The sequence below is a fragment of the Fringilla coelebs genome (assembly GCF_963513975.1).
Source record: "Fringilla coelebs genome assembly, chromosome: 4".
Taxonomy (NCBI): Eukaryota; Metazoa; Chordata; class Aves; order Passeriformes; family Fringillidae; genus Fringilla; species Fringilla coelebs.
This window is the reverse complement of record NC_140032.1, coordinates 51215346-51243279: the sequence shown is the minus strand read 5'-3', so window position 1 is coordinate 51243279 and position 27934 is coordinate 51215346. Positions and strand designations below refer to the sequence as shown.

At 42.1% G+C, this 27934-nt stretch overlaps 1 protein-coding gene across 2 annotated transcripts in view; it reads right to left on the bottom strand.

The window, feature by feature from the left end:
- UNC5C (unc-5 netrin receptor C) overlaps positions 1-27934 on the bottom strand; it is a gene marked incomplete at both ends in the record, with an annotated part of 243045 nt that overhangs the window by 25492 nt on the left and 189619 nt on the right. Inside the window, 5 exons of one of the 2 annotated variants that reach the window (XM_084205156.1) lie at positions 1189-1380; positions 2803-2859; positions 16173-16337; positions 17531-17698; positions 19766-19946. In XM_084205156.1, coding sequence (XP_084061282.1) covers positions 1189-1380; positions 2803-2859; positions 16173-16337; positions 17531-17698; positions 19766-19946 — 763 coding nt within the window. The remainder of the gene's footprint in view (positions 1-1188; positions 1381-2802; positions 2860-16172; positions 16338-17530; positions 17699-19765; positions 19947-27934) is intronic. The other variant, XM_084205157.1, reaches the window with a different exon arrangement.

The following is a 27934-nucleotide window of genomic DNA, read 5'->3' as shown; positions in this document are numbered from 1 at the left end:
GTTCTGATAACCTTAATCCGAGCAACAATTTGGGTTTGCATTTGCATTTTATCTTTCATTCCAAACGTTCAGATACACAAAGTCCCTGAACCTTCATCTCCCTTTCCATGAATTCTCCAGCAAACTCCCAGGGCTCCTATTGCCCCAGCTGCTATGGAATCCGATTGCTGTACGAAATTACAGCACGCTTCTGCTCTGAAGAGTTTTCAGTGGGACTATTTTTCCAGGCTGCACTCAGATTCCAAGTATGACATGCTTAGCTTCAGGGCAAGATGTTCTCATCACTCAGTAGATCAAGTTTTAACTAAAAACCCCCTCACTAAATGCTATGTGACAATCATTAGCCAATTTTTCTAACTGGCCTAATGACAGCATTCCTGAAATAAAAGACAACAAGCCTATGAAGTCATTATTGCATGACTCCCTGCAGTGAAGGGTTAGTACCTGCATCACATTTTTCTAAGATTTGCTTTAAAAGTTTCTTCAGCAAAGAAAACACTTCTGCTAATCTTACACATAACAACTCTCTTGTCATCTTAACTTTTACAGTCTATATATTCTTCTGGTGTAGATATTGGGGAAAAAAGAGGAATTCTTCAGCCTAAATAAGTGTCTTGATAAAGGCAGCACTATTTTTAGAGGTTTTTTCCTGGCCAATGAAGTGAGGAAAAAAAATCAAGCTGTTATACAGCAGTGATAAAAATATTCATTATTAAATATGTTCTACCACAACTTCTACATTTTATATTAAATGCACAGTACTGTTTATACCAGCGGAGACAGGGCATAGGAAGAAAAGCTATCAGTGAAATAAAGGGGAGGGAGATGTGATAGAATTACTGTAGTATCACTCCTGTGATGCACCCTGCCTCCATTGTTTCTGTCAGAGTTCTGCCTTTGATTTCAACTTGAGGTGGACCTATATTTCCTTAACAGCATCTGAATTTCACTCTCACATTCATGCTCTCTCTTCAGAAGCTAAATTCACCTGCTATATACTCTTGAGCACGGCTGACAAACGCCACCACGGGTTTTGAGCATTAGACAATCAGAAACAAATGAACATGATCTTCCTCCTCTTTATCAAGTGTCAACAGGCATCCAGCGATATCATTCATGCAGCCCAAGAGACCATAACCCGATAGCATCTCCCTGAATTGGCCAAAGTGGAGTGAAATGCCAACTCACCTTGCCTTGCAGCCTTGATGTTGACAGGCTGAAATCCCCCATTGAGTGCCGAGGAGTCAATGATATCCGACTCAAAGTCGCGGTGGTTCTTGCGGTAGACGAAGAGGGCCACGACCACGGAAATAGCCAGGCACACGATCACGGCGATGACGATCCCCACGTAGAGAGCAACATCATCCGAGTCAGGAGCAGCTGCAGGGAGAGAGGCCAGGAGCCTTCAAGAAATGTCCTCCTTACAGGGACTTTCAAGAAAACACATTCTTGTTTCCTGCAAATATTTACTGCCTTTTTTATAGGCTAATTTAAAATCCATTTCCAACCCCATATAGCAGGTCTATGCCCTTTTGATGGAAAACAATCCTTGATTTCTCTCTAACTTGTGTTCTAACTCTCTACCTATCCACTTGCTCATCTATTTAATACTCAGGCTGTGAACTACTAAGCAAAACATGCTATAGTCTTATGAACCAAATTCACCCCAGGAAATGAGATTACATCTTGGTCACATAATGTCATAATATTGGTATTTAGAAGTTCATATGATACCAAGGTTACGTGGGTTTTAAAACTTCAGAAGCCTTATTTTTACTTCAAAAGAACTAAAAGAACCCAAAAATTCAATTTTCTATGGAATATCAGGATATATCTTTGGTTGCTTTGGGTTCTTTTTTTGAAATCTAACCTGTCATTACTCCCTTCCATCCATTTGCCTTCAAAAATATAAAGCTAGTAAATTAGTAAAGCAGAGAATCAAGCATTGAATTCTCATCAGTGGCATAACACTTACATATTAAGATAAAAGCTGAAGTAAGCACAAGAAATAATGTGGTAATTTACCAAAAGGAACCAAAATTTATTAGAGCTGTCTTGTGAGGAAATGGCTATGATATTTCTACCAGCTGCTTGTACCGTATCTTCAGCACCAATTCCAAGCTAATCTCTAGCATCATTATCCACCAGACATTTTTTTTCCAAAAGATCTGAGTATGTGTTCAAAAATTGATGTATTTCTATACAGTGAAGAATCCCATTTTTAGAAATAGCCTAATGAAAAAAGGAAGTGCAAAAACAAATCAGACTCTTTTAGTACCCCATTTTTGTTGGTTTGAAACATGTGAAATCACTTTTATTTTATCTCTTTTAGCCATTTAAGCCAAGCTGCCCTCCAGCTGCAGAGGTGAGAGCTGGCAGATGCAGGAAAGGACTGATCAATCTCTGATAGCTCCAGGCTACCAGACCTTCAATTTACCAAACTTGAAACATCCCATTTTTAACCCAGCAGTTCAGGAAGCAGAACTCCTGAGTTCCGGCTCAAAGACAAGTTACCCTTCCACCACACTCCGTCCAGTTGCTAAGGGAATTTTAATGAGAAGATGGCTCATTCTCTCCAGTTTCTGTCTCAGAGGCAGCATCTTCTCCCATTTCCCTTGTGCACAAAGGCCCTTATAATCCTGCTGCAAAGCACCGTGCCTGCTGTCAAGCAAGCAGAATGTCACCCTGCTGAATAGGTCCCTTTTTTGCCTAGCCACACTGAGCTTGCCTAACTGTAAAGCCTGACCTAAGGAACAGCATCAAATTAACATCCAGGAACATAAAATCAAACATTAAACTTACAAGAAAATCCATATTCATTCTGGGTTCTCTGTTCAGTTGAAATAGGATAAATGAAACCTTAAAAAGAAAGAAATTAAACAAAAAATGGGAACAAAATCAAATGAGGAGAACAAAAAAATGAAGCATGAAAAATAGTTTAATCAAAAAAAAAAAAAAAAGGAAAAGAAGGAAAAGAAACTGATGGCACTTTAAAATTCTGATACAGCACAGAATTATGATTTTGCATCCCCTGTCTCCTCCAGAGCCTTACTAAGAATTAATAAGCAGGCAGATTGAATTTCTAAGCCAAAATCGGTCTCGAGTCACTAACTTTGGAGTGCTTAAAGTCTTTCTTTTATTGAGCATAAACTGTAATGGATCTAATTTATTTCAGACATCTAGGGTCATTAGCATATGGAAAGTCTTTTTATCCTTATCCCTGCCATATGCTTTAATTCCCAGGACATGTTTGGTGAGGCTCTAAACAGTTTTTATATTTAATTATAATAGCTTGCTGTTGATCTAATAGAGCTAAAGGAGACCTGTTGTCACTGGTCAGAGGTTAAATACTGATTCGTGGAGCAGTCTATGCACAAAGCCCTCTCTCTGTATTTCCTTGGAATTATTTTATCCTGTCCTTAATACATGTTCAATAGGAATTCCTTAGGGAGTGAAGAATTTGTCAGCAAACAGTAAACTGAGTGGTTTCTCTTTGAAATCATTACAAAATCAATAAGGCCCCTGGGGTCAGAACATTATTTATTTGAAATCTTTGCAAGCACCATATATCGACAAAATCATAACACAATTTACAGCTTTATTTCAGGATGGATCAAGAAGAGATATCACTTCCTTTGTCTTTTCCTTCTGCATTCCCCACAGCACAGCACACTGGAGCCACTTAGTTTAGACATGTGAACCCACTAAGTATCTCCCATGTGGCAAATGAGTGAAGTGCTCCAAGTCCCATCCTGCTGGAAAGGTAAATGACAAATCCCAACTAAGCAGGGGAGTCACTGTCTGGGATGGGATTAGAGTCAGTGTAAGAAAGAAGGTAGCTCTTCTCCATCACCTTCCCTTAAGTTCTCCTGAAGGGAATTTCACCCCCTCCCCTTTGATCACACTGCAAGAAGCTCACATGGCTGGGGACTACCTGCAGGTGAGACAAAACTGGAAAATGCACTCCTGGTGTGTGCCTTATGCACAGGACCACATGACAGGCAGACCAGAGTAATAATCCCCAACTCCCAGAACCACTGAGCTTGGGCGCTCTGTTGTGAGCATCTGTTGTGCTCTACACATATCTTGCTGCCTTGCTGTATTTTTTGTTAATGAAGACACAGTCTATCCCAATCACAGGCATAGACAAACCTCCTTCCAAAATTTCCAGGCATTAACTACTGTATAAATTCTACCTTACCTGAAATACCAGAGCAAAACCAGATGATTTTTGATGATGATGTTTTCTTCTGGGACATCATGGCACAAACTATACTGCCTGTTATCTCTGTTTAAAACTTTACTTCACAGCAAGGATTCCAGCCATAGCAGTGCTTTAAGAAATATTATATTCTTACATTCATTTACTGGCTTTGAGGCAGGTTCACCTATGTGTACTTTCAACATGCATATTCAATCTTTTGTTAATAACTGCCTTCTCTTTCTACTGGTGTACTTGAGGTATTAGCCATGAAAAGTCTGGTGAGTAACTTCTGAGGGTCTGAGTGAGTGCTCTGCAAGCCTGGGCATGAATTTACAGTACCCTTGTTACTCCCAATTACTCCCCAGACGAGCGCTGAGGCTCATAATTTGGTAAAAGTAAATTTCAGCTGTAGCCTTATGCCCAGTATTTCCTTTGCCAAGATGTCTCTGGAGAGACCAAGAGGCAGGAAAAAGGAACTTAAAGGCCCAGGGACAAAGTGGAGTTTAGGCTGGATGCATTTCTGAATGATTTTTTGCCTTGTATTAAAATCCATTGGGAGAGCTGAGGATGTCTCCTTGCATTTCATGTGCCCCAGCAGGGAGATGGAATGGAGCAGCCCACATCCCTGGCTCTGCATCACCCATGGAGCTTGAGCTCACCTGAGCAGGGCTGAAGAGGCTATTCCTCTCTGCTCACATTGCTTCTGAGGTGGTCAGTTTTGTGTTCAAGGCCCTGCATCGCTCCTGCCACATCTGAAGGGATCCAGCATTTGCCACTCAACAGGCACAAAGGATGGCACTACCTGGATTGGCTGTGATGTTACTGAAAGCATTCTTTCCTCACAGGAAAATGAAAACCCAGGCTCAAGCTTTTATAGCAAAGTAAACAAGCACAAGCCACAAATATTCTAAAAGAAATTTGCCTCGCTGCAGCATCTCCACAGACCCTGCTAGTCACAAATAGATATTTGTGGCTTACAAGGTTCCACAGATTCCCTTACTGCTAGCTACAGACAGCACCCCTGCAGCTACATAACAGTGCTGCCAATTTCCTCCACAGAAATGTTTTGTGCACACATTTATTTATCTATTGAAACAGGAGGAAGGGGCAAGGATACTACAGGATGCTTCTGCCATTTGGGCAGGATGTTTTACAACAAAATTAGCTTTTTTTTACACTTCCAAAAAAACTCTCCAAAAGGGAGTAGGCGTTGCAAGGGCAAATAGAAGTCCTGCAGCCCTGCACTGGTGATGGGCAGGAGGCAGGCTTAGTGCCACAATCCCAGCACAAGAGAATGGGGTTTTCTGTACAAAGTGGTCTGTCACACTGGTCCCTCTGACTGTGCCTTCAAACAATGAGAAAAGGACATTTTCATCAGATAATGACACCAGCCTGCTGGGATTAGTAACTGAAATAATGAAGAATGTCTTCCCTCCTGTCTTCAAAGTAATTGCAGTGAAGAGAAATCTTTTCCTTGTTTTTTTTTTTTTTTTTTTCCTTCCTCCTTGTATTAACAGCACTGCTTGGCAAATACCTAGGGGACTTCTACCAGGGTGATGAACATTTTTAATGAGTGTGAATTTAGAAAGATGCTGGAGGGTTTGACTCTAGGAAGGCTGCTGACTCAGAACAGCTGGTTTCACATTGAGCTACTTTGAGAAACGTAATTTAAGCTTCTTCCTCCACCTTGTTGGGAAACACATATCTTCAAGAGCGCTTCTGCTATTTTGTTGTGTAACTTACTGTTGAATGAGTAAAGTAGCAATAATCATACTTTATGCTTGCATAGTGCCTGCTGTTTGAGGCTCTCAAAGGCTTACTAAAATGGGGATTTGTTTGCCTCATTCTACAAGAACCTCACCCTACATCAAACCTGAAAAACCAGTGGGAGGCTCAGGTTAACACACAGAAACTGAACCACTGTAATTGCATGGTCAAGGCATTCAGTAAAAAGCTTTTAGTTAAGTTAATGTTTCTCCTTGTATTCTACTTTATAGTCCAATTTACTCTTATAAATATATTTTTTTGTGCCTATGGAAGTGTTTCTATCAAGTCTCAAAGCGGGTGGTTTTTTAACTAAATTAATTACACTGGTACAAATCCTTTGTAAAAATGAAGCTGTACCATTAAAAAGGTGCTTCAAGTAGACATTGCCTATTTTGTTTCTAGAAAGTGTGAGAAGAGCAGTTTAATCACCTTTATAATGATGCAACACACTGGGAAAAGCAAAGAAGGGTGCATATGTCAGATTGTACTTGAAAAATTAACCAATTCAATGTTGACATATAGAAAAGACTACAGCAGGCTTTTTATCAATTTACTTTAACTCAATTTAAGCATCAGTCACACTTGGCAGTGATTTGGGAAATTGTGACCATTAAACTGAATAGATTGTGAAGCTCATTTAATTAGTTAGGTGCAGTTTGTGAAGGCAGATGATCCCCAAACATTGGAAGTCTAGCCTGAGCATTCTGGTCCCACATGCCTTGCTCTGACCTTCTGGGAACACGTTTGTGCCAGAGGCCCTGGGAGACAGAGAGGCTGTTCTGTGCCACTGAACAGCCCTCAGCATATCTGCATGTGATTGTCATCAAAGAGTCACCAAAAACGCCTGTTCTAAGCTCTTCTTCTTCCACTGGGAAAGAATTAACTCCTCAGCATATTCATGGGCATTTATACACACATGGTGCTCAGCCTGGGAGCTGAGGATCATGACCATGGGCATTCTGAAATCCTGTGTTTGATTTTGCCTAGAAAGCCATGGGAATATACTGCCTTGGCCTGTGAACTGGAATATTTTAAAGAGAATATTTATCCCTGTGTTATAAAACTCTAGGTCTTCATGCAGAGAGAACTTTGTAACTGGCTCCCCTTTTTGGTCTGTAATTGGTTTTGCTAGCTTTCTAGTCATGCTGAATTTGTATTAATGAAGATCATTTTAGAGTGAACTGATCATATTATGAAAATATTTTACTCTGCTGCTTGCAGAAAGTAAAACATTTAAGTAAGAGAGAAAGAAAAATACACAGTTTTCAATTTGTCTTTTTCCTGCCTATTTTCCCTCTTTCTGGCAACTATATAGGTAAGAGAGGTGAAGTAGCTGAAGATGATATTTCTGGCCACTTATTTACTAGGGCTTATACAGTTTGGGTCACATTTATGAAAATATTTACAATTACCCTGCAAAGAAATAGTTTTATAGCATTAGCTGCTGAGGTCACAGGTAATGATGCATCGTTTAAGACTGTATCAAGATCAGTGAGAACTGGAGACCTGCACTTTCATTTAATAAGGTGAAGGTTGCATAAAGCACACCATAACTGCTAGTTTCTTCAATGCATCATACTTTAATTTGACACCACTTGCTTCTAATCTATAAACTCTCTTTACTTGCTCTGTAGCAGTTTCCAAAACAGCTGAGCTCAAGTAATTCCATAGTCCTCTGAAAGCCTGGACACATGATGTGCCTCAAGAACATCCTGTTGCAAAGAAGTCAACTGGGAGCATAACAAATTGTAACATCACTTTTCCTCCTTTTGGCTCCAAAATCAATGCCCTCAAATCACCTCTGAGACAACAAGATGCCATGCATTCAACTGCTGCCTTCCTTTCTCAGGAAACAGATAAACAGAGACTGATTCTTACGTGCAGATGCTTAGCATTTGAAGGAAGTAGTTCTTGGATGATTTAAGGTATGTGTGTGGTGTATAAAACGTGACATGAGTCTACTGAAACAACTCAGTAAACCGTTTTTTTTTTTACACATCAGATGAATTCCAGGATCTGATAACTCAAAGTCAGCATGCTGGTAATTATTTTTCATACCAGACCCAAAAAATATGCACCAAATTGCTTCTGCTCTTAATTCCCAAGATGAGGTCGCTTTTCAGCATTAAGTCATATTACCCTCCTAACTGGGCCAGCTCCAGTAGCTCAGAATTTAATTTAAAATCTTTGGGTTTTCCTGGAATTTTCTATAATGAGTCTCAATCTCAGAAATTATACTGGAAAGTTTGAATAAAATTGGTTTAAGAACCCTATTAAATTTTTCTATTGTTGTTAATTTCTAGTTCAATGGATCTCAATGAGTGAAAAAAATCTTCAACTTCCCCCAAGTATATATTGCTGTTTCCAAATTCCAAGTTCTAGAAATTCAGCCAGTCTCCCTTTCCCTGTAAAATGCCATTCTCAATTCCATGTCGGCCCAGTTTCAGGTTTTTTTGCACTCAAGGGAAGAGACATTAATCAATTCTATATTCTGAATTCCATTATACAGAGAGGGTTTTGAGACAAGGAAGAAAAAGTTATATGTCCCTGCAGTGTTTGCAGTGCTGTGACTGTGACCTTGCATTACCAGTCCTGTTTCCTTCTGCCTTATCTCACTCACCATCATTCCTACAGCTATCACCAGCTTGCTTGAGTTTCTTCAATACTTTTAAAGGAAATTCTAGATGATCAGTACAGTGTGCAAAGGCTCAAAGCTTTCAGAAAATATTTTCAAGGGCTTTCAAAAATATTAATTCAGATACGTTGCAATGCTTTTGGTCTCCATCTAAATCCATCAAGGTTTCCTTTTATAATGGCCAAACAGTCACATATTCCCAGCTTACAAGGAAGAATTTAGGAGATTTAATTTGACATTCAGGAGTTTTAAATTGCTTTGTGCAAGTGCCACTGTCCAGAGGCTGCGTGTTTCCAGTATTTTCTTTACTACAAGGGGCAGAGCTAATGGTACAAGAGCAATCTTAGAGTAAACCCCATATTCTGACTGTTTAGTGTCAAGGCTTCATGTTCACTTAACGTGTTGCTAATAAGATTAGAAGAGTATTAACAATAAAATTTGAACTTTACTTGCTGTAAATTGTTTATCTCCCATGCTATTTCCCAGGAAATGTATCACAAAACCATGAAGATGTGATATGTTATGCCTTACTTGTGGTGGTTAAAAATTAAAAAAATTAGAAAAAAATTAGAAAAAAATTAGAAAAAAATTAGAATTTTTTTTCTAACTGATTGGAAAGCAGGCATTCAAGGAAGAATTGCAGGGCAGAGCAGCTTGATGAGGAAAATTAGAAAAAAAACCAAAGTCCCTGGCACAGCAAAAACAGAGTCCCTGGCACAGCAAAAATCTTTCAGACAGAAAGACTTCCCATAGACAGACAGATTTTCCCTCCCTACATTTTCTATTCTAAAGAAAGACCTTCATGTCTGTAGTAATGATGCTGAAGGTCAGATATGATATCAGGCATCCCAGAGATAATACACAGCAATTTATTTTCCTTCTGAAGGAGTAATTATTGGCATATTCAGGGTGGGCTAATAAACAGGGAGCTTGAGGTTTTGTGACTGATTATTTACTTGGGTATTATCTCAGATCTTTCCTGAGTGGGTGAGTTCAATGGGGACACTCTCTTGTTCTCTCCTTGAACAGGAGTTCATGGTATTCTATAATTAAGTCTGCAATTATGTTTTCATTTTAAATTAGATCCTGACATTTTTTTTAACATTGATAGAAAGGTCTTGCCTGAATTTAAACATGCATGACATCTATATGGGAATAAGAGAAGATGGAAGACAAGGATAACTTGTGGCTAAAGTTTGATGTGGATTAGAATATCGAAGCTTGACATTACACAGTCTTCTGCAGTTGAGGACTTTGACCTTTTAGTTAAACCGTATGTCAGTCTTTAGTAGGACCTCAGCACTGTGTTTGTTCTGCATGTTTGACAGCAAAAGTAAACACATGCCTAGCACTGCAATTCACTTGAGGTGCATTTGTGAATTCCACTCTTTCAATGACTGAATGCTAGGGAGACTTCCTGGGGTTCACTTTGCTGTAGTGGGACAAGAGCGCTGAAATGAGGACAGGGGACACCACTGGAGAGAGGATCCATGGCAAACAGCTAGATGAAGGAAGGGACAATTGGAAGGGGATCTAGGAGAGGGGATCAAAACTGTTAAGAATGCTGGAGAAAAAGGGTCATGGAAAGCATACATTATCCACATGGAACAGGTATAAAAATCTTTGGCAGGTTTGTATGCTCACACATAAGGTAACTTGTACTCCCCAGTTTATAACCTCAAAAAGTCCAAAAACTCCAGAATCAGCTGATCAGATTGTTTGTTTCCCAAATTCCAGAAACTTCCTTCCCTAACATGAGTTTTCATCTAATCATGCTGCCAATAATTTTGTTAGTCCAGATTTAGAAATAGAGAGCACTGAGTTTTACTTCTGATTGTTTCACTTACTCCTTGATGAGCCTTCAGGTGCTCATGTAACTTTGCCCTGCCTGACACCCTGATAGAAAAGCACAAATCATGAAATATATCCGCCTGACAAGGCTAATATAAATGTACATTATTGTCTCTCTGTGGGGTGGTTTTCTTCTACAATTAAATTGATATATCTGTTAAACTTCATAAGATTTGAATTCTTCTTTCATCTATCTGAGTAACTTTTTGAGCTTTTAATGTGTAGAGGAATAGGGAAGAATAAAAGAAAACCTAAGAAGATAAAGAAGAATGAAAAGTATAGATGGACAAGGTTGTCTTTTTTCTCTTCTCTGCAGAGCTATAATATTTTTTTAATTAGTGCAGATTTTTGAAAACAGCCTAGCGATCTTACAGCAGTTGCTTTCTTTAGAAATAGTGTGGAGGTGGCTCTTTCTGAAATGATTGGGGTTAAGACACAGGGATTTCAGTGCCCTGGGTTCTGCCTGTGGCTCTGCACTTCAGCTTTCTCCCAACACTTTCATCTGCTTCAAGCAGTTGGTTTTTTAGGCAAGAGCTCTCAGCTGCACAGGGCCCATCAGAGCATGGATGCTTCTCAGCTGGGGATTTTTCATGTCACTACAATAAAATAGAGATGAGTCATAACTCTGAGATGTGTGCATAAACTCCCTTGGCTGCCACACCATTACATAGTAGCTGGGTAGAAAATGGAATAACGCATCCCTTTACTCATATCAAAAAATAATATTATGGAAAACTTCCTCAAGGAACAGATGAGATTCCTGCTTCAAATGAATGAACTCCCCCTGCTAGGCCAAAACAGGCCAGGTGGCTGTATCATTATGGTGACAGCCTGAATGTGTTAGAAGTTCTCTCTTGACCCACATGCTCTTAATAAAAGGTTTTATTTCATTCCTCTGCACACACAGGCTTCTGTTGCAGCCTCCCTTGAGAGACTTCTGCTTACCTTCTGGAGCTTGGAAAACATTCCCCTGCTCTTTGCACACTGATCTGTTCTGGTGGACCTGTAGTCCTCATCAAGCTGCCCTGTAATTCTTCCCTGAATGCCTGCTTTCAAATCAAGCCAAAAAGGGAAACGAATTCTGATTCCATCAGAGTTTCTGACATGTTACATTAACCAAGCAGGACATGTGCAGAATATGTATGTTTTGGAAAGACAGAGATGCTAGTATCAGGATAATTTTGCTTTCTACTCAGGATCTGTATAAACAGAGACAAGACTGAAAAGGGGAAGCATTTTGCCATTTAATGCCCAAGCAGGATAAACTGCATCTTTTTCACTTGCTTAGGCACTATCATTGCAAGAGGGAACCTTATGAACTTCACACTGCTTTTCAGAGGAGGATTTCAGAGCACTCAGCAAATACAGATTTGCTGTCACCATGTCACATCAATTCACTCTTGACTAGAAGGCAGCTTTTCTAAGAAGGAATGGCATTACTAGTCTGGTAATAACATCTGCACCATGGTATGGTGTCTTTTCCTCCAGTGGTGCATCTGATATTTGCATTTCCAAGTAGTTAAGCTGCATGAAGGGAGAAGACCAGAGTGACCTGAGGGTCAGTGCAGAGTATTGTAGCAACAGGTGAAGATATTTTGAATCTTTTCTTCCACTTTTTTTAAATTACAGCAGCACATCTCAGTGTTTTCATGCTCAAGAAACAGAGGGAAATTCCATACTGGATCTGATGACCCTTGGCCATGATCCACAGGTGGAAATTTCCTTTTGTTCCTATTCAATGATAGATTTTTATTCCATATTGTGAGACTGTATAAAGAAAGCAATTTTATTTCACAGAGCAACATTACTATTTATGTAACTATATAACTCATAGTCCTCAAGCAACAACATGTGCTTCCGTATTATCTTGCTGGTTGCTGTAAGAGAGTTAGCTTGTGTTTTGGAAAAAAAAAAAGCACAACTTAGCCAGCCTTTTATGAAAAGCCAGAGTGGTCGGCTAAAGCCAAAAGTGAGCAGAAAAAGGGGCACTGGTTTTCTCCCTCTGACTGAGCTAGTGCCAACCCTGCACATCCCAGGCACAATTTCAGAAAAGCCTAAAAGACCAGCAGGCAACAACCTCATGCCTATGGACATGCTGTACTTTCTCATTCAGGACAGGGACAATACAGATCTGAACACTGTCACTTCAGATCCTCAACAGAAAGGATGTATATGACCTGCTGTGAGCATGACAGCTGCATGTCACAACTCAGGTAATAAGCCTTCAACATAACCATGAAGCACAGCTAACTCTCCTCATAGTTTGTGCCCCTCTTCTTGACTATCAGCAGAATTTTACACATAATGCAAAGCAAAAGCAGCAGTTTTGTACCACACAAGTGATCTCGCACTCATTCCAAACTGAGTCCAGCAAAACACTTGCCCTGGTAAATTGCTTTAAAAATGCTTGTGACCTAGTGAAGGGAACTACTTGTACTGAAGTTTGAGGCAGCAGGAGAGAGCTTTGCTTTCTCATTCCCCACACAAAACACCCACCAAAGTCATTAGGTGATACAAGTGAAGGGCTAATTGCAGTGCTTCAGTTTACAGCAATCCCCTGGGAGATGCAGTGCGTGCCTTTAAAAGTGTTGTTCCTTGCGCTGAAGTATTTACCACAGTACTCACACATCAAGTGGGAAATAATGCAACTATGGTGGCAATAATGCAACTGGCGTGGGTGGTAACCAGCCAATTCTTCTTACACCTACAGCAGATTTTGTTCCAGAAGATCTTATTAATGCTATTATGGGAATTATGAAATTGTTATAATGGGAACCGCTAGACTGTATTGTGTATTTGAAAACTTAAAATAGCAATGACTGCCCTGAATTTTCACTACATCTGCTTTTCCTCTTCAATTCAGCCTGCTGGCTCTCTGTGGGCTCTCTAGTTTAATGGCTGTTCATCCCTTCATGTTAACAGAAAAACACAAACAACTGGATACGGGAGAGTATGTGTGTACCAGCAAGATGATTAGTCTGAATAAATGCGGCAGCAGAGTTGCATGAGAAATGCCTCAGTTAGTGGTAAGCACAAACTACAGCTTTGGGTGTAAAATACTGTAATTACAAGGGATGGAGAAAGCTCCACTGTTTTTATCCCCACAGAAATCGATAGCGGTGCAGACTTGTGCTCTTTGCTGGCGCAGGGGCAGTCTGATGAAAGAGCTTATTGATTTATCCAGCTGATGCTACTGAAGTGAATAATAGACTGGAAGAGAAAGGGCTTGTAAATTAGACCCATTCAATCCAGCATTTTCCAGGATGTCTTTTACACACAGCTATACAGATATATATATTTACAAATGAGTTTTTGTCAGAGCAACAGGCTAGTGACTCCTGGCAGAGTGTCTGCCTACTAATCCTTTGACCTCAACTACACCTATGGTGTCAAGCTTCAGGCTCTCACTGAAGACTGGCAGCAAGGAGGCAGCACAAGGGCATCTAGGAACAGGACTTGACTATGGTGCAGATAAGCAGCTGGCCAGCAGATCTCCCAGAGGGCTGTGGCCACAGAGAAAAGTGCCATGTGCCATGCCAGACCCAGTGGCAGGAAGCCACTGGAAAAGACTGTTGCGAATCTACAGGTGCCCAGGCTAAGAGAATTGTCAGTTCCAGGCCAGACCCCCAAAGCCTCAAATAATGTGGAAAGAGGCATGTTGTTTTAGGAATCAAAGGAATGCTGTTCGTCTTCCTGGCTCAGCAGGCAGATTTTCTAAGAATCTAAATGCACACAAGCAAAAATGTAAGTGTTCAGATTGATTTTGCATAAACTGAGAAAGATAAATAAATAAAGAGAGGGAAGGGGAGGGAGAGAGAGAGAGCAGCAGGCACACTGCCACAAAGTACAGCAAATCAATCTTCTCAGCAGTGATGGATCAGGGAGCAGGACTGGAAGTTTTACAGGTATATGAAACCCTGAGAGTATAAAGACACCATTAAAACACTGCCATTAAATTCCAACACTGAAGGATTATCACGGCCCCTGGAGCTAAGCAGGTCATTATGTGACTGCATATTTTTCATTACCATTTTTTATATACATACATATGAAGCAGAATAGGATTCACAACAGTTTCACCCTCTCTCCTGCTGAAGACCTCTGCTTTATACTCAGCATCCACTTTCACAAATAAAATGCAATATACCATCAACAGATAAATGAGATCCCTACAGGGCTTTTATTCTGCTGTACTATTATATCTACTTTTCCACAAGATTTCTGCTTAAATGGCTCTCTTTATGCACATACACAAAGATGACATACACCTGTCTAAATGTAATCTGATAGTGAAGAGCTCTTCTGTGTGGGGAAATGCATCTTTTCGTCCAAATTTGCCATAATGACTTATTAACACTGCTGGAACTAGGGGTGCATTAGCTTGCCTACAATAAAAGTCACCAAGGTGTTATATAGTTACATGTAGCTGGATTTTTTTCCTTATCCATAGAAATGAAAAGGAGAGGGGTTCTGAATGTTACCTGTCCAATTTCACCATAAAAACAAGTGTTTGGAGGGATTACAGCTTTATAGACCCCTGACATTGACTAATAGCTTTTAACATGATGGAAATGCTTGTGTGAGCCACATCGAGGGAGATATTTGTAAATCTGTGAAACCTCAAAGTAAATGGTCATGCTGTGCCATAGGGCAGCTCAGAGATCACTACCAACATAGGAGCTATCCTATATAGCACTTATTCAAAGAGCAGACCAATTTATTAGCAGGTAGTGTCATTTTCTGTCATGATGAATATTTCAGTCAAAAGTAACCTGCCTCAGAGAATAAGAATTCTTTATTCCTTTTTTTTTTTTAATAGAACAAAGCATTTTATGATCTGGACACAGAGGTACTGGATGGGTACAGCCACAACTCTTTGGACAACAGAGAGCTGGGGCTTGACAGAGAAGTACTGCAGAGAGATGGGATGAAGGAATAGGAAAGAGCTGTGTGTGAGGATTCTGGCTCACTAATGAAACATGAAAGGGAGTTTTGATGCACCAGCAGAGCAGAGAAGACCTCATTTTTGAGAAGGGACGAAATGTAGAGCTGAATAATTGTTCATCAGTGTATGTCAGAATTACACTTAAAAACCTGCTTTTCTTTGTTTCTCTCTCTATTAGTCAGAAAGGCAGGGCCACTGCTTGAATAGGCACAGGTGGAATAGACTTCAGTGCTAAAGCTGATCTTCATGAGGCTGCAGCATGCTGGCAACCAAATAGGAAGTTTGCATCAGCACTGCAGTGATGCAGTGTACCTCTTTCTACCACAGGTCACCCGACACTGAAAAAGGAGCATAACTATTATAAGTAGAAATACATGCACTCACCATTCCTGCCAGTGAGAAGCCAGAAGCTGACCTGCTTGGCCAAGTTTACTCTTTTAGAAATGCTGGCTTTGCTCTAAATGCTCTATTTTTCCATTTGCAGCGCTGTAAGAGCCACTGCCAAGCTTCTCTGGACAGATGCTGAGCCAATAGAGAGAGGAGGGCTGTTTGGTGGAGAGGGAAGGCAGTAGAAGGCTCTGTTATGACTCTTTCTAACTCTTCACTGTTCCATATTCCAGGCAAGAGGAGTGGGGTGTCCAGACTAGTTGAGAACTGGTCCCTAACTCATTTCTCCTACAAATGGTTCTGCGAGTTTAGGCCATTGATGCTGAACTGCAGTTATTTCAGGGTTTGCCACATCCATCCCAGATCCTGGGGAGAGCACTTACCCTGCATGCAGAGCCCATCCGTGCAGTTCTTGGACTGCAGCACCAGCCCCTCGCAGTCCTTGCCCCCATTCTTGGGAGCTGGGGCCGTGCACTCTCTGCGGCGCCAGTGGGTGCACTCCGTGCCACAGGTGGACCACTTGCTCCAGGATGTCCACTTGCCATCCACTGAGACAAGGAGAGGACACAACTTGTTAGGGATACACAACAGTGAGACCAAGGCAGAGGGATGCACGTGTCAGCACACACCAGCCTGCAACTAGCAGCCTTTCCTGGCAAGGCAGAAGGATCATCAGCCTGTTCTTCTACTTCTGGCCTGTAAATGCACATTCACCCCCACATCTCCTTTCTCTCTGCCCTGGCCCCATTTCTGGTCTTTCCTCCCCTTTATATAAACATCTAACCAGTTTATCTAGGCTCAAAGTGTACAAGCAACAAGTCAGGAATCTGTGATTTAATTTTGTGGCAGGGGGGTGGTATACAGAGGTTAGACTTTTCCAGAAATTCTTCTTTAATAGGAAGATATTTAATGTTAAATATTCTCTATTAAAAGAAATCTCTAGAGGCACCAATTTATTTCACATGAGTAGAACCAGAGATTTGTTTAGCACCTTTCAAAATCCTGCAAATTATTTTCAAAAGCACTAAAATGAACAGCTGAAGAATAATACATAAAATTGTTCTAGTGAGAGAGCTGGATTAGCAAACTTCACAAGCTGAAGATGGCCTTACTGCCATCGATTAGAGTGGGTCAGTAGTAGGAGAGCGCTGGACAGTAGGACAGATGGCAGAATTTTATCACAGGAAGTCACCAACTACATTTCATATCTTGAAACAATTTTGTATTTTTCAGAAGTTTACATTTAAATAAATTCCAAAAGTATGGATAGACATCTCTTTCCAATAAAAATGCCTTTGTATTTGAGGATTGTATATGTCAGGTAAACATCTGCCTCAAATTTAATATCCACGTCCCAGATGCTTTACTTGCTGAGACAGCTGGACTGAACAGACATTGCAAATATATTTACATCACAGTTGCTTTCTATATTCGAATCCCAATTTTTTTCCAGAGCTTTCAACCTTTATCTCCTACATTTTGAAGCTCTGAATATTCCTCAAATCTCCTGAATTGTAATAGCTGAGACCACAGTGCAAGCAGTGTGCAAAAGAAGGGCTGGAACCTGTGCTGCTTGATATGATGTGCTCACTATTTTATCTGGTCATGCGCTACATTTGAATGTTAATTCCCTGAGATGTTTGATTTATTAATAATGAAAAGGAAGCTTTTGCAACTAATAATGTTCTCCTGAAACGACTGATGACAGACAAAGTATTTATGTGTGCTGTTCATACTGAACCTGGACACAGAGTGGTGCAAGCTATTTTCTGGACGCTCTGGCCCTCGCAGAAGGCGCCGCCGTTGAGCGGGGCAGGGTTGGTGCAGGTCCTCGTGCGCTTCTGGAAGCCTCTCCCGCAGCGGCTGTTACACACGGACCACTCTGTCCAGGTGGACCAGCCTCCATTCACTGCAAAGAGAGAGGAAAGAAGCATGGTCACACAAACAGCCCGGCCTGGGCAGCCCCAAGGCGCTTCTGGCCCTGTGTCATGCAGTCTCAGTGACCACTAGACATGGCATGATGAACAGCACTGAACAGGCACAAACCCACATACCCAGCACACCAAGTGGACGCCAGAAGTCACTGTACAAGCTGAAGAAATGCTGATGCTGAATGAAAAACATCACTTGATGACTATTAGGGTTGGCAGGTGACCTGCCTTATCCTGAAAACCAACCTGACCCAGCCTTAAGCGCCTGGTGGAGTGTGTATGACCAAAATCCCTGCAGGTTCAGAGAGCTGTGGCAGCCAGAAGCCCACGCTCTGAAAGCTGCGCTGTTTTCCAGAGGGAGATAACCTGCGCTCCCACTCATGCTCAGATGCACCCATCACCTATGCACGCTGAGAGACCCCCATGCTTTGATTAGATATCAAGAATTTTCTTTTCCTTTCTTTCAAGAAGGTGACTTCAGGATGTCAGGACCACTTCACTCACCCCTCTGGGGACATAGCTGGTGCATACATAAATGTCCCAGCACCTCCCTAAGCTGTTCAGAATGAGCTAACACTAAATGCTTTTCTTTCTGTTGGACTTTAGGAAGATATTTATTTCTGTGAAGTTATTTATACTGGCTCTCCTTTTCATCCATCACAGTTTCTGGGATAGATGGAGGAATGTAGAAGGAGTTGTGCTCGTCTACACAATATTGTGATTTTCAGGTATGGGTAATAACATATTAACTGCTCGGATTCCCTAAACCCAAATGTTTGTGATATAACACAACCCTTAAGCAGCTCTGGCAGCAAAACCCATAAAAATGCATGCTCCCTACACATGTCTCTTGAATACACTTTTGAAAAAAATTCTTTATATGTGTGAGGAAGGGTTATAGTATGCCTACATCTTTATATTTCTGCATTCATCTCAGTTACAAAACATGGTGCTCTTGCATGGTCCATCCCTCAATACCAAAAGCACTGCTAATCAACTCAATTCAGTCAGTTTTCTATAAAAACTGAAGTAAAAAGCCCTCATTGTAACTTCAGAGAAGCAACTGCTTACAATTAAATCTAACTGCTACCCTGAATATGAAATGAATATTAGGGATAATCATAGGGATTTTTTTCCTACTTGTCTATCCTATAATTAAGCTGATTGTAAGAAACACCAGTTCAGTCAGCTGGCACATAATCAGAGCAGGTTTTGTTCTGGTGGATGCCCCCACCTGGAATGCATTTGGGGAAGTAACTCTGCAGGGGCAAAGGCTTGGACTGGTGAGGCAGAGCTGCAGCGCAACACAGACTGGAAGAGACCCTAGGGGGGAATCCCATCCTTTCCCAGCCAAAGCATGGCCTGCCTCAGTCATATCTGGACTGTGGATGCTGACACAGAATAATGCTATCCCATGATTTATATTCCCCTGATGTTTAGTTTTAAGCTAGGCTGTGTGCCTACAAACTGCAGTCCCAGAATGCTTTGCTTCTTTGCTCTTGGTGTCAGGGTCTGTTTTGGAAGTAGGCACCAAAAATAAGCTTATTTAGAGAGCTATAAGAAGATGGTAGATTCTGATGATCTCTGACACACTTACCAGTCACTGGAAGCACAAACTCTCTATCAGTTTCACTCTTATTTCAGAAAAAGGTCACTAAGAACATGAACTGTGTTGGTAATAAGCCATGCCCAGGACACTCCTGCTGGAGGATGTGCCCTGGTGGCTCCTTGCTGTATGCAGTCAGGGGGTGTTATAGCAATGGGAACAGCCACCTTCTCTCCAGGGAGGCTGTTTGTGCAGGGAGCTGTTCCTCCCTTAACACCATGGCCTGTCACCAATATGACAAGTCATCAGAGGGATCTCAGCAGTGCCCCCTGACTGCAGTCCCAATGTGTGGCTGCAAGTCACCAAGCAGCACAGGCAGCTCAGCCTGGGCACTGACTGCAGCCAGAGCTGCACAGGGACATTGTGCATCCCCCTCCTGCCCCACCTCCTGCTCTGAGTGTGTGTCCATCCATCTGCAACAGTACAAGGCATCACTTACCATAGACTATCACAGTGGCTGTGGTGCTTTTCCTTTTGGCCACGATGTTTTTTGCAACACAGGTGTAATTGGCGGTGTCAGAAAGCCGGGCTTGCTTGATGATTAAGTTGTGATCGATGGTGATGTAAAAGTTTCGGTCTTCCACAGGATCAATCACCTCTTCATTCTTCAGCCACTCCACCTTGGGGTTTCAAAGGGCCAGAGGGGAGGCAGTGAGTCAGCAACAAGTCACACCAATATGGACAGACACAGTATCTGTGATTATGTTGCTCATCCCAGAAAACACTACGAGCCAAGGCGCGTGATGAAAGACTCACCTGATGAACGTCACCCACTGAAACAAAACACCAGGGCAGAAAAACAGGAGCACACTCTTCATGCCTACCCTTTCCTTCCAGCCCCCTTTCATCCCATCCACCCAGCCACACGAGAGCTGTCTTGCCTTGCCTCGAAAACATCAATGCATTTTCAAAGGCTGCCAGGTACTGTACAGGGAAAAGCTGGTCTGTGCTTTCAGAGTCAGAAGCAAGGCAAAAAGAAAGGGTGATATCCTAGGAGCATATCTGCAAACAGAAAATTCTCCTACAACATCAGAAACCCTAAATCAGCACAGATCTCACCCATTGTTTTCCATATCTTGCCTAATCAGGCAATTAGTAATGCAGTAACCTTGTATGTACCTGATCTGGGTCTAAACCATGAGACTCTATCCTGGAGTGGGTAGCACTAACAAATCATAAACCCCAATATTTTTAAATGCATTTGCACTCACATGCACATTGTCTGGCTTCAATGAGAATGAAACAAAATAGAGTCAGTTACCAAGGAAATAGGAAATCACGAGGACATCAGTGCTTATTTTTCCTCTTTATTTGTGTAAGCTATATTTTACTTTAATAAAGCATGATTTCCTTGGTTGCACAGAAAAATATTTTTAATATGAGGTTTTTAATCTAGACAATATTCTCTTTATTGCCTTCCTTAGAAAACACCCTGTTATATCCCAGCTGACTGCTGTGAGCCACTCTAATATAATTTGGCTGCAAATCTAGTAGGCTCGTTTTCATTTGAACTGAGTGCGCTGAAGGACAGGACTGGGGCCCTGGATGGATCAAAGCTGGGCCTTCACATCACTGGATCACTTCAGCCTGTGCCCAGGATTTAATAAAGGAAGAAAAACATAACCCCAATCAACCCACTGGACTCATGAGGTGCTAGCTGCCAAGTCCTTCTCTCACAAGGCCCCCTTTTCTAAAGACATTAGAGGAACTACCCAAGCATTGACATACCCCAAAAGCCACCTGAGACAGCTGTACACACTGCTCCAAACCCTGGTGAGGAAAAACAATGATTTCTCCTGGTGTTCAACACAGAGGGCTCAATTCACCCCCAGACAAAGCCAGTCAATGCTGTAAGAGCAGTGCTGGCAGATGTGGGCTTGGATTATAGGTGCCCACCACCCACTCCCCACCTTTAGCCCTGCCTTAAGCAGCTCCAGCTCCCCTACTCCAGTTTGGGTGGATTCTCTTCAGGTATGAGCTGCTTCCAAAGATTTACACCTTTAGTGAATGTAGAGCCACTGCTCAAAGGAAGGCTTGATTTGAAGCCCTCTCTTTCACAGCACATCACTGTGGGATGTGGCAGCCTCACAGCTGTCGATACTGTGGAGCTGAAAGACAGTGGTGTAACAAGGGCTCTGGAAATGGATACGTGTGTTTGCAAGGAACAGGGGAGGAACAAAAAGACATAAAACTTTGGAGGCTGTATTTCTGTCACTATCACAATCATGTTTCACTGTGGAAGATACAAGCTCTTAATCAATAATCTGTTTTTCCTTGACAGAATGACTAAACTTGTTTTTTTCTGCCTTTCTTGAATCCTAATAGGTTTCAGGTGTAATCAAGACAGACAGATTCTTGTTCAGTCAAGGGCAATATTTAGCTCCTTCCTCACCTGCAAGCCGAGTCTGCGTGAATTTTAGACTGAAAAAACAAGCTAGGAGCTTATTTCCATCAGTGGTATGCTGCCGTTTAACTGCTGCCTCTCACACAAAATCCATGTGTTTCTTTTGTTTTAATGTCATTGTTTATTTCTGGGATGGTTATGCCAGGGCTGTAAAAGATGCTACACACACTGCCAGAGCTGTGCACATCCCACTTCAAATCTGCCTGTACTCTTCCTCTGCTTTGCGTACTGAGGACACCAGGACTCCAGGAAGGACAGGACTACGGTCTACATGGTCTAAGTTTAAAATATTTCTGGTTTGCCCATGCAAGAATATACTCTAGCAGCCTTTGGTATCCTCAAGGCTCCACGCCCAAGCACGTGGTTCTTTTTTCTACTACTCTGCAACATTTTCTCTCTCTGCAAAAGCACACATACATATTCAATCTTGGTCTCAAATGGGTAGACAAAATTAAAGCTGTAAGCATTGAATTCCCTCTCATCCCTTCAAAACCACCAAAGATAATATGAAAAGAGAAGTTGCCAATACAAAAAAAAATCATAAAACAAAGCAGCTCTGTATAATTCAGTATATTGCCTCTGGCTCTACACCAAATCTCTTAGGAAAAAGATCCTTTTTCACCTAATGTCTCACAGAATTGACTAACAGTAAAAGTTTGAAGAGCAACAGCATGTCCTTTTTTTCTGCCAGTACATCAGTACTGCGTGTGCATATCTAAATGCCATCTCTTTTACAAGGTATCTCTTAAGTATATCTAATTCAGTCTTCTGGCATCCAGGTTTTTATGCTGTCTGTTAATGTTGCAAACTCTTATGTCAAACCTGAAGGAAGGAACTGATGGATGATTTGACAAGCAGTGGGAGTCTCCTTTCACAGATATTTTAGCCATCAGTAGAACAACACAAACAAAAGAATAACCCTCTAGTGGTTGTATTTTCTCCCTTAGTCCTTGTAGAAATTTGGACTAATTAAACAAACTACAATATGTGAGACTGTTGTTGGTACTTAGTTTCAATTACTGTTGGACCTATTTTTTATGGTGCAGGTGACTGCAGAGCTCAGCACCTCCAAACCTCAGATTATTTTGTTTTGAGGTAACCAGAGTAGGTGGGAGTAGGGTTGTTCTGTCACGTAAGTGGGAAGAAATCAGGTGCCAAATACAGCAGAGAAGCAAGCAGAATGAGACAGTTTGATTTATGAGTGACAAGTATGCAAACAGTTATCACAGAAGTTAAAAGCAACGAACTCTTTTGATGCCATGTCATTCCCCAAGGTGCAGCCCCCTTGCTGAAATAGTTTGTTAATCCAGTCAGTGCAGAAACTTATCCTGAATTTAATTCTGCAGCCTGAATAATAGTTACTGGCAGCTAAGGCACTGGACACTTGTGTGCCAGAGACCTGTACACCTGCAGGCGAGTGGACAGAAGACCAGCAGGATATAAATGGACTCTTCAAAATGCACAAAAGCCTGACTTCAAGGTCATACCAAATCAAAATCTCATGCCTCTATTTTTCATCTGCCTTGAGATGTTCTAGAGTAGATGTTTGCTTTTGCCCAAATATTAAGGATGTATATTTACTGGCTATAATCAGAACAATTCCTGAACATAAATCTAGCTCTATGTATTCAATAAATCAGGCACATCCCTCCAGCTGTTATTGATAAATGTACTGATGGTCATGCATATATGTAGAAAAAGCATGGGATCAGTTTTTTCCTTATCATAACAGCAATCATTTAATTGGCAAAAATTATGCCATGAAGGATGGGGTAAGTGTACCCTCTGGGGGATGACAGCTATGGAAAATTACAATTACAACAACATACACGTTTTTTCTCATATACTAAACCCCTGGAACAAAGTAGACACAAAATCCTTTTTCTTCTTGCTAGTTTTCTACACAAGAAGATATATTTGTTGTATGTTTGCAAACTGACTAGCAAGAGAAGGCCCCTCAGTTGAGGTGTGAGAGTGATGAATGAAAACCTGACCAACAGAATCTGCAGATGCTGAGAAGCTGGAGCACGCCTGGAGCCAGCTACCTTTTGGCCAGAGCTCCTTAGCACTCTGGATGCAACTTGCAGTTCCATGAGGCACACGGATCCTGCCAGCTGCACTGGAGCTGCACATCCAGGGCTGCTAATGGGCTGGCAAGCGAGACTGCAGGAGACTATCCCTGTGGCCAGCGGGGGAAGGCACGATCCAAGGTGTCCCTAATTTAGAACAACATACCTTGTAGTGTCTTTTCTGTCATCCTGCTCCCTGGTGAGAGACAGATGTGTTGTCTCTAATCATTCACTGATTGGTATCGGGAGATACATTAACATAATTGGCACGTTTGTTCTAATTAACAGAAGGAACCTGCCACATGCCACCCAACATGAAAAGCAAGACCATCAGCAAGAGCAGAAAACTGCAATAACACCTCAGCTCTACCTGGGAGCTGCGGCCAGCCCCGTGCTGCCACAGGGTGTTTACAGCAGCAGCACACACAGTGACTAAGACTTACAAAGCCAGGCCAGGCTTCTGTGCAGACTAAATGAACACAGGGAACATAAATCACACAAGCGATTACACACACAGGAAAACCCATTACAGAAGATAATTGCTGATACAAATTTAGCCATACCAAGTTACCAGCATTCCTAGGCACTTAAATCTCTTGGCACACTTGCATATGCGTGACTGTTTTAGAAACTGGTAGAGCAGAAACACATCTGCTCTGAAAGAAACCCAAGGATGGAAAAGGAATATGATCTCATCTAGATGCTGCCCTCTTGATCATAAGAGTTGTTCCCTACACATCTGGCAATCTCAAGAGCTAAATTGGCAGGGTCTGGGTTCTGGATCCCCGTTGCTCATTGCCTTCTCTGCACCAACCTGCCCTAGGGTCACCTTCAGAGCAAGGAGCACCTGCTAAAAACAGCAAGTCTTCTACCCTCCAGACACAGGCAAAGCCTGCCAGTGCCATTTTCCACAAGAAACAAGATGCAAACATCTGGGAGCAGCAAGAGACTTGCCTCGATGAAAGGCAGTTTGTCATTTTGGAAGGCGAGAGCATTGCACCCGTGCCTTCTCCATGCCTGGTTGGCACAGCAGGATTGCTTTCCATCTGGTTCCCCATCCACTCTGGATTGTGGCTGGGGTTCTCTGTCCCTGTGCCAAGTGGTTCCAGTGGCATGGCTTGCCTTGCAGCAGTCCCTGCTGAGCTGGCATCACCTCCCAGAGCCACAGGGAATTCTCAGATCCCCAGTTTCACCTGGATTCTAACACACACACACACACACACACACACACACTCACTCCAGTAATAAGGCATTTGTGAAACAAACTAACTAACTACCAATTTGGACCCAGTACAAGATGTCTAAGTGAGACTGAGAAAACTCTAGCAGTTTTCATATGAGCCAGCAACAATTTTAGGTACCGTGAGACTTGAGTGCCTCTTTGAAGAATGTTATTTGATTTTGGATCTGGTTTCATCCCAGCAACTGTCTGCTGAAGAAGATGCTGTCCTCAATGTACTATTTACTGGAAAGATATTTCATACACATTTAAGATTGAATATAAAAGGAAAAAGAATTGATCTCCAAAGCAACTGAAATTACAGGTCTGAGAGACTGCAAAACATGCTGAGAATGAGACAGCAAATGAAAACCACTGTGGTATTTTGTTCAGTTGTTCTAATTGTGCTTCTGCTGCCAATAAGGAGAATTGTTGTTCCTGCTGTGGAAACACTTCCTTAATTACACATATATCCAGCTTTCTGCTTGCAGGGTGTATGTACAGATGCTGGATGTCTCCAGCCCCATTACGGCTTTGCTTTATGCACAACTGGGAAGTTCAGCCTCAGAATAAACTTCTGAAGTGGACATGTAGCAGCAGATGGAGAACTTTATTCCACAGGATCTCAAATTCAAACACAGATCACGGCATTATTAAATAAAAACCACAGCACCTGCTATGTGGCCATCAGAAGCTGCTGGACTTCTTTTCCCACCTGAAAGAGGAGCTTGAACTGGAGGCCCATAGCTCAAATGTTGACTGGCACTTTTGGCACTTTGTGGGCACATGGACAGATAGGTTGTGTTAGCTAAACCAGAATCCCAGAGCTGTCTTTGCCACAGAAAGCCAGCTGTAGAGAAGAGGATAAGCTAGCAGTGCTCTTGTAGAAAATCTCCCATTGTACTCTTTCATGGAGGAACTAGAAGTCTGACTGTTCTCCAGTCCCACAGATCATCCTTCCCCGAGCTGAATCGTACAGCAATTGGATTCACTTCAGAGCATGCTTTGCCCTCACTTACACTGGCATCAGTGGAACTGGACTAGAAATGAAAAATATGGGGTAGGTCCGTAGAAAAGTCAGGCCTCCAAAAGAGCAGTTCTGTAAGAAGATCTGTGCTCCATGGTACTGTGGAAATGAACTGGTAGGAAATCTAAAAACATGGCTATGTAATAATCTAGTAGTCAGGGTACTTCCCAGGAAAGCACAAATGCAAATGCAAACCTGTCCTTCAAGCAGGAGGTTGTAACCTGTGTCTCATGCTTTGCAAGAGTGACTTGACCACCCACCAGTAGGCTGGGGGATAAAATGTATGTTAAGTGAGACAGAAATGTAGGGGACCAGGTGCTGACAATTGCAGGGTGCTTTATCCTGTACTTTTGGAGGACAGGCCTCCATGCCCAGACATTACCCAAAAGCTCTCCAAAGAGAAGGATGAGCAGCCCTCATTCATTTTGGGCTGTGCTCCCTCTTTGCACAAATCTGCCTCTCACTGACACCCAAAGGCAGTTGTGCTGTACGTCACAAGGAACTGCAAAGGACTGTGGCACTTTCAGCAATTAGCATTTGGGGCCACAAACTCTTCTACTTGTCTCTCCTGGCACTCACTTTCCTGCTGTGAATATAAAACACTGTCTCAGTGACATATACCTGCATGGAAATGCACACACATGAGCTCCCAATTAAGGGATAACTGCTGGATAACATAAGAGGGTCTCAGGAAACAACACAAACAGCAGTCATAATAATCAATTAGAGGGAGCTGCCTATTTGTAGAAGTTCCCAGCTTCCACCAGCCTTTAGCTGGGCAAGAGCAGCTGAAAGAAGTTTGTGTCACAGTCATCTTGATTTGGCAAAACACTCTCTTCTGCCTCTTGACTCAGTGATCCTTTCCCCCTTGCTCTAATTCCTAATTAAAGCCATGAATGTGGATAAATATCACATGCAGTTTTAAACCCAACTGGGTCACCAAACTGTACACTACACCCTGTTCTGCAATTAAATTACTGTGTGAAACACCTCAATTAAAATTAAAGAAGCAATTACCCCCCTGTTAAAGGCTCCACAAATCATACATTTCAATGCAAAAGTTCATCGGGCAGCTTATGGCATATTAACCAATCTTACATCTCATTTGTGTTTTGATCTATAACCTACCCAAATGAGCTAATTTGATGTGACTCAGTGTCTCTAACTATATTTTATCATGTGCAATACGATGCCAGTGTCTTTCAAAGAACAAGTTAAATGAGCTAAGGGGTTAATTGCTAACAACTCAGCCATTACTGTTGGAGCATCACAGAATGGGATCCTTCCTGCCTTCACAGGTTAGGTTTAGAAAATCACACACAGAGAGCAGAGTGGAACTGAAATGGATGTTTCTGTTCATGCTGGGGAGCTGCTACTGTCTGATTTCCACTGAACACGAGGCTGGCAGGTCAGACTGCTGATCTCACCACCTCACCCTACTTCTCCCCACTGGGGGAAAGCAGAAGGCAGAGAAGCATAGAGCTAGGGCAGGGTGCTGTTTGTTTCCATGTCCACTCATTTTTGCCTCTTTTTTGCCACAGCAGGAACACGTGAGCTTGCCCCTTCCCCTCTCAGCTATGTGCAGAAACCTCAGTGCAACAGCACCTGTGCCAGTTCTTCTGCCGCTTGCCTGGGCCATGCATTGGAGCAGCCCAAACATTTACCTGGCTGGTTCAGAACCTGTAGGTTTGTTCAGCTTGATATTGGCTATAAACCTGGGAGAGGGAAGGATGCCATGGTGCAGCTGACACCCACACTGGTCGGGGCTGGTGGGCAGGGGTCTATGACGGCACAGGAGCTGATATTTCTGTTATCTCTGTTTATATCTGTTTTTCCAGAGACCATGGAAACCCTCAGTTCCTTACATTGTCCCAAGGGAACAAGGGGAT